General features: G+C 34.7%; 1 protein-coding gene and 1 non-coding gene across 2 annotated transcripts; one reads left to right on the plus strand and one right to left on the minus strand.

Annotated features, from left to right (window-relative positions):
- Positions 1-405: 405 nt before the first annotated feature.
- Positions 406-496, minus strand: TRNAY-GUA (transfer RNA tyrosine (anticodon GUA)). The gene is given in 2 exon segments: positions 406-441; positions 460-496. It is a non-coding gene; the product is annotated as a tRNA-Tyr (tRNA).
- A 33-nt stretch (positions 497-529) lies between these two features.
- LOC131644930 (putative disease resistance RPP13-like protein 1) lies at positions 530-7,087 on the plus strand. The gene is made up of 4 exons (XM_058915550.1): positions 530-862; positions 1,954-5,565; positions 5,725-5,816; positions 6,550-7,087. The coding sequence occupies exons 1-2, from the start codon at positions 708-710 to the stop codon at positions 5,540-5,542; spliced, it is 3,744 nt and encodes a 1,247-aa protein (XP_058771533.1). The 5' UTR covers positions 530-707; the 3' UTR covers positions 5,543-5,565; positions 5,725-5,816; positions 6,550-7,087.
- Positions 7,088-7,473: the final 386 nt, after the last annotated feature.

Below are 7,473 nucleotides of genomic sequence, written 5' to 3' on the forward strand. Positions count from 1 at the left end.
CAAAAAATAGTATATAGTGTAAATGAAATTTAAATTAAAGAATAATATAAGGTGTTCAGTGACATGCTCTATTAATATGTAGGAAGTTGATTGATTAATCAATTATATTTATTTATTGTTTTTAAAAATATCAATTAATATTTTGTGTGAATTATTTAATTATAAAAAAATAATTATCATATTAAATAAAGATATTTGAAAAAAAAAAAAAACCTCATTATCAAAGAGTGAAAAGAAAGACTGCTGCTATAATTTAACCCTTCCATTCACCGTAAAAGAAAAAAGAAATAGATTCAGAATAATGTATGAAGATCGCATATCCTAGCACAACTGACAAAAGCTGATATTGCCATGGTTTTGAGTGTGAGTTTCTAATACTTATTACTACTTCGACGCTCAAAAAAATCCGACCTACCGGATTCAAACCAGTGACCTAAGGATGACAGCATGGTGTCCCAACTACAGTCCTCCGCTCTACCAACTGAGCTAAGGTCGGTTGATGGTTGCAATTAGTGCCATTATTGAATTAACTATTAATTTCTATTTAAAGGTTTATTCTCAATTTAATTTAATATAATAATAGTAATAGTCTTGTTTCCTAGTTTGTTTCTATATAGAAAGAATCGGACCGGTTGACCTTAGTGCAGTAGCTGCAATCATTTTCTGATTTTCCCATTTCTATTACAATCTCATCACTCAATTATCTTATGGCGGCCGCTGTTGTTGGTGAAGCTTTTCTCTCTGCTTTCATTGAAGTTCTCCTTGACAGACTTGCTTCTCATCAGGTTCTTGACTTGATCCGTGGGAAGAAACTTGACATCAATTTAGTCCAAAGGTTGAAGAACACTCTTTACGCTGTTGAAGCTGTGCTCAGGGCCGGTCCTTTGAATTTAGGTGCCTTGGGCGAATCAAATGAGTGGTGCCCCTATAATTTTTTTTAACAATAAATACATAAGGATAAAAGAAATAATTAGATAAAAATACATTTTTATTTGACATTATGAAAAAAGAATACAAGTATGAATCTTTGAATAATTGTTTATACTACATCAAAACATAAACCACTATAAAGAGACTCATTCTTCTTTTTCTTCTTCTTCTTGATCCGGTCTTTTTTCCTATAAGAAAATTGACCAAACTTTTAAAATTCTTTAAATATCACCCTCTAGCATTTTTTGTTGCAAAATCATTAATAATTTATTCATAATCAAGGTTCTTCAAAAATTATTTTCAATTAAAATCAACGTAAGAATATTTAAATCTATCTTGTGGTATAGTATATCTCAAATAAGATTTTAATAATTTTTAATTTAGAAAAACTTCTTTCAGTAGATGTAACACTGATAGAAATAGTCAATATTATTCTATAAGCTATGCATGCAATAGAAAAACAATTAAAAGTCTTTAAAGAACTCGGTAACATATAGCTTGATTTTAATTCGGTTGTTAAAACTTCTAGAATACCTTTCAATTCTTCAAAAAAAATTCACCATCAAGATCAAGAGAATCGTCATGTTTTAAACAAGTTTCAAGATGTTTATAACATGCTTTTAAGTCCCTATCAGACAATGATCAAAGTCTTTCAATACTAAACAAGAATCTAGTTTTTTTATATGTTCTATAATGCTAAAATCTTCTATCAAGTGAGTCAATTGTTTCATCTACAATATATAAGACATAGTGATTTCGGAAAGACTCTTTAGTACACTCTAGATTCAGTTGTGTGGGTTTAGATGGATTTTCATCAGTGTTGTTTTCTACGAATTTGACATTTTTGAATAAACACATAATCAATCTCCATTGCATTCTCAATCTTTTCAGCACTAGCCTTAACATTTACAAATCCATATTCTCTTGTAATATATATAGATGTTAAAAAATATTTTTTTGGTGCCCCTAAAATTATGGGGCCCTAGGCTCCCGCCCCGCGAGCCCGTGCTCAAGGCCACCCCTGGCTGTGCTCAACGATGCTGAACAGAAGCAGATTCATGACTCTGCTGTTAACAAATGGCTTGATGATCTCAAAGATGCTCTCTATGTTGCTGATGACCTTCTTGATCGGATTTCTACTAAAGCTGCAACTACTCAGAAGAACAAAGAGGTCAGTACTGCTAACTACTTTTCTCGCTTTTTCAACTTTGAGGAAAGGGATATGGTTTGTAAGCTGGAGGATATAGTTGCTAGGCTTGAATACATTCTCAATTTCAAAGATATTCTTGGCCTTCAACATATTGCAACTCATCACTCATCATGGAGATCTCCATCAACCTCTTTACAAGACAGATTTACCGTATTTGGTAGGGATCAAGACAAAGAGGCCATACTCAAATTACTGTTAGATGATGATAATCATAAGGATGGAATTTCTGTGATCCCTATAGTTGGTATGGGTGGAGTGGGAAAAACTACTTTAGCTCAATCTGTGTACAACCATGATACTATAAAGCAGAAATTCAATGTTCAAGCATGGGCTTGTGTTTCTGATCATTTTGATGAATTGAATGTTGCAAAGGCCATCTTGGAGTCAATTGTGGGGAATGCTTGTAGCACAGATAACAAAGAGTTGCTTCATCGTGATTTGAAGGAAAAACTAGCTGGAAAAAAGTTCTTAATTGTTTTGGATGATGTATGGACCGAGGATTATGACGGCTGGAATTCTCTTTTAAGGCCTCTTCAATACGGAGCTAAAGGAAGTAAAATTCTTGTAACAACCCGTATCCAAAAAGTTGCTTCTATGGTTCAAACTTTTCAAGATTACTCTCTTGAGAAATTGTCTGATGAAGATTGTTGGTCAGTGTTTGTAAACCATGCATGCCTTTCTCCAGAAGAATTCAGTGAGAATAAGAATCTCCTTAGAATTGGCAAAGAGATTGTTAGAAAATGCAAGGGATTGCCTTTAGCAGCACAATCACTTGGGGGCTTGTTGCGAAGTAAACGTGACATCAAGGATTGGGATAATATACTAAATAGTAACATTTGGGTAAATGAGAGTAAGATCATTCCAGCACTAAGAATTAGTTATCATTATCTCCCTCCTTATTTGAAACGCTGCTTTGTTTATTGTTCCTTGTATCCTAAGGATCATAAATTTTTTAAAGACAAGTTGATTTTATTGTGGATGGCTGAAGATCTTTTACAACCTCAAAAAAACGGGAAGACTTTAGAAGAAGTTGGTTATGGGTATTTTGATGACTTAGTTTCAAGATCGTTTTTTCAACATTCTGGGAATAAGAATCAGAGTTTTGTGATGCATGATCTGGTGCATGATTTAGCGATATTGCTAGGTGGAGATTTCTATTTCAGAACAGAAGAACTCGGGAAAGAAATGAAGATCGGTACCATGACCCGTCATTTATCATTTAGAAGCTTCAGTGGTCAAGTCTTTGAAAGCTTTGATATTTTTGACCGAGCAAAACATCTTAGGACGTTTTTGACAAACTATTTTAAACCCCCTCCTTCCAATATCGAAAAGGCATCATGCATCAATTTATCCACGTTGAAGAGCTTGAGAGTTTTGTCATTTCACAACTCTCCATATCTTGATGCATTGCCCGATTCGATAAATGAACTGATCCATTTGCGTTACTTGGATCTCTCAGCCACGACAATTAAAACATTACCAGAGTCATTGTGTAATTTGTATAATCTACAAACGTTGAGGTTGCACAATTGTCGAGAACTAACCTGGCTTCCCAATGACATGCAAAATCTTGTAAATTTGCGCCATCTTGATATCCGTGGAAATCGTAAGTTAGAAGAAATGCCTGTTGGAATGAGCAAATTAAATCAGTTGCATTATTTAAGTTACTTTGTTGTGGGAAAACATGAAGAGAACGGGATCAAGGAACTGGGGACACTTTCAAATCTTCACGGATCACTTTCCATTAAGAAATTAGAGAATGTTACCAACAGCTTTGAAGCATCAAAGGCAAAGATAATGGATAAGAAGTACCTTGAAGAATTATCGTTTGTATGGTCTCGAGATGCAAAGGACGATTTTAAGAATTCACAATGCGAGATGGATATACTTGGAAATTTACAACCTACCAAGAACCTGAAAAGGCTAGATATTGATGGATACAGGGGCACAAAATTTCCAGAATGGGTTGGAGATCCTTCCTACCATAATTTGACTGATTTATCTTTCTATAATTGTCATAATTGTTGCATCCTGCCCCCACTAGAACAACTACGCTCTCTTAAGAAATTGAGAATTAGTAGAATGAGTATGATCGAGATTATTGGATCTGAATATGGTGATTTTTTTTCAGAGACACTTTTTCCTTCCCTTGAACGTCTTGAGTTCCGTGACATGCCTTGTTGGGAAGTGTGGCATCATCCCCATGAATCAGCTGCTCCCTTCCCTATATTGAAGACCCTTTTGCTTATTGGTTGTCCTATATTACGGGGAAATTTGCCATCTCATCTTCCTGCTTTGGAAGTACTTGTGATTGAACAATGCTACCAACTTGCTTCTTCTCTCCCAAGGTCCCTTGTCATAACTAAACTAGAGGTTTCTGAAAGCAATAAAGTAGCACTACCAGAGCTACTACCACTTTCATTAACAGAGTTAAAAACTCAAGGAAGAGCGGTAATAGAGTCCGTGTTTGAAGCCTTCAGAATCACCTTACCAACTTCTCTTCAAAATTTATACATTGAGAATTGTTCATCTGCAATATCATTTCCGAGAGATTGTTTGCCCACATCCTTGCATTACCTGACTATTAGGAATTGTGAAAATCTAGATTTCCCAATGCAAAACCACCAACTCGAGTCACTTGTGTATTTGTATATAAAAAGGAGTTGTGATTCTCTTAGAACCCTCCCACTGGAAACCTTTCCAAATCTTCGATATCTGGAAATCAGAAACTGTGAAAACATAGAAAATCTTTCTGCTTTGAAGAATCTTCAAAATCTCGCTGATATTAGGATTAGAGGCTGCCCCAATTTTGTATCATTCCCAAGAGAGGGATTGTCTGCGCCAAACTTGAATACATTGCATGTCTCCTGCTGCGTTAATTTAAAGTCACTTCCTTGTCACATACATACTCTTTTCCCAATGTTAGAAAATGTGACAATAGAAGATTGCCCAGAAATTGAGACTTTTCCAGAAGGGGGTATGCCGCCTAGCTTGAGAAAACTTCAGATCTTGAATTGTGAAAAATTATTGAGGAACCCGTTGCTAACTTTGTTGGACATGCTTACCCATCTTTCCATTACTGATGGTTCTGAGTCCTTCCCCAAGGAGGGTTTTGCGATGCTACCTCCCTCCCTTACCTCCCTTACGCTATGCAAAATGTCAAATTTGTTCACTGTGGAGTGTAGGGGGATTCTCCATCTCACATCCCTCCAAAACTTTGAAATTAAAAGCTGTCCCAAGCTGGAGAATATGGTGGGAGACAGACTACCTGCTTCTCTGCTAAAACTTCAAATATATGAATGTCCTCTGCTGGAAGAACGGTGCCGCATGAAACACCCGCAAATCTGGCCCAAACTTTCCCACATCCCAAACATTAAGCTTAACAGCAGTTGGATTTATTAAGCTTGAACTTGGATTTTAAATTGGTAATTACTTCGCTCTGCCTCGCTTAAATGTCACTTTCCTAATTTCATGTCGCTTCAAACACATGAAAATTAAATCCTACTACCAGCCCAGCTAATTTATTCCACCTTTTCTATCTACTTTCTTTATCTTAAACATCTGTCTCCTTTTCATATTTGCAGTTTGCTGTACAAGGTCGTATGGGTGGTTGTTTGTAAAAAAAGGCCGTATGGGTGCATGCAGATTCACAACAAACATTTTTTCATATTTACAGGTAAAAATTATCTAAGCAGAGATCTCGTTATTGTTGTCGCCATATGTGAATGATATATCATATACAGTTGATGTAGTCAGCTTATTCTACCAACACAAAAGGTCAGGTTTCTCCCTAGTCACACTTTTGATGGGGGCTTTTTCAACTTCTTAATGGATAGTAACAAGATTTTTTTAGATTTAACTCCTACACATCATTCACAAATTTTAAATTGCTAATTTTATAGATTACTCTGTACAATTTAAGTAGCTGTTAAAAAGTCAAGTACTTTTTTGTATGTTTTTTCTGCACTCGTATTTTGGCGCTGAGACATAGTCTCGTTTTTATTAACATCCACAAGCCATTTCATTTTCATATTCACTTCATTTAGAGCTAGCATTTCAGATTTCTTTTCAAACTTTGGAAAAGAACGAACAAATCGAAACTCATGAGTATGTATACGTAAACATTAACTTAACACACAATCTACAAATGAAAATGTCGAAATGAATGAACGGTTGATATAGTTCCAAAACCAGTTTTATGCAATGTCTGCCATTCATAATCCTTGTACTTTTTACTTTCTTAGCACACATGTATCTTTTTTGTGCATCATGTTTATGCATGGCAATCACCTGGAATGATATCACCATATGTTATTTTGTGTAATACATAATTCTCATACTAGCCAGAAGAGTTCCTTTACTTGTACAATATATAACATATGAGAAATTGTTCTGCAAAATTGATGTAGGAGTTAGCAAAGATGCAAAGATCCACCACTTTTTTCACAGGCCTTCTTAAGCATACACATCAGGAGCAAGGAAAAGAAGAAAGGTTTGCACCAATGAACAAGGAAGTGAAACAAGATGGCGCAAGACAGGGAGAACCAGAGAGTTTTGTGCCAATGATGTTGTGATGAAGAGTTTTAATCAACTTCTATGGTTTGAGATTAAGAGCATAGAGAATATGGTGTAACAAGGTAGATTGGTGTGGGAATAAGGTAGATAGAAGAAGAAAAAAGGGCTATCTATTCAAGTTTTAAGGAGGACCAAACTCATGGTGTTCTAAAAAAACAACTCGTGAGTATTCAAGTTACGAAGCTAATTATACTGCAGGGTCACTAGCAATATGTCAAACAAATTGGTTGCAATCATTGATAATGGATGGAAGAATGATGATAATTTTGAAGTCAAGTTAATGATTGACAACAATTATTTCATTAACCTAGAAAAAAAAACCTTATCTTCCATGTGAACAGTAAGCACATTGAAATAAGTTTTATTTTTTTTGACGGACCATGTGAACAAAAGGAGAAGGTTGATTCATTCTCCAAGGCAAGAGGAAGTAGTTCATGAAGCTAAGATGAGAATAGGGAGATGGAACTCAGATTCATCATATTAATTAGATGTAAATTTACAACTGAACTCATTAGTGTATATTCACTAAGTACATACAAACGATAATTCACAACTGAACTCATTAGTGTATATTTATTTAGTTTTACAATAAAAAAAAGTTAATTTTGAATGAATTGGTTTTAAAATAATCAATTTTTGTTAAAGGTGAATTGAAGTTAAACTGATTTATGTTTAAATAAATTTATGCAAAAGTGAATTGAATAATAAATTTTAGTGTAAAAATCATCTAATTTCATTTAGACTAAAAAATTACAAAT

This window comes from Vicia villosa, linkage group LG1 (genome assembly GCF_029867415.1).
Source record: "Vicia villosa cultivar HV-30 ecotype Madison, WI linkage group LG1, Vvil1.0, whole genome shotgun sequence".
In the NCBI taxonomy this organism is placed as follows: Eukaryota; Viridiplantae; Streptophyta; class Magnoliopsida; order Fabales; family Fabaceae; genus Vicia; species Vicia villosa.

Coding starts and splice junctions, on each gene's coding strand:
- LOC131644930 (XM_058915550.1), top strand. CDS start 708: ATGGCGGCCGCTGTTGTTGGTGAAGCTTTTCTCTCTGCTTTCATTGAA. Junction 863..1,953: donor AACACTCTTTACGCTGTTGA/AGCTGTGCTCAG, acceptor AAGGCCACCCCT/GGCTGTGCTCAACGATGCTG.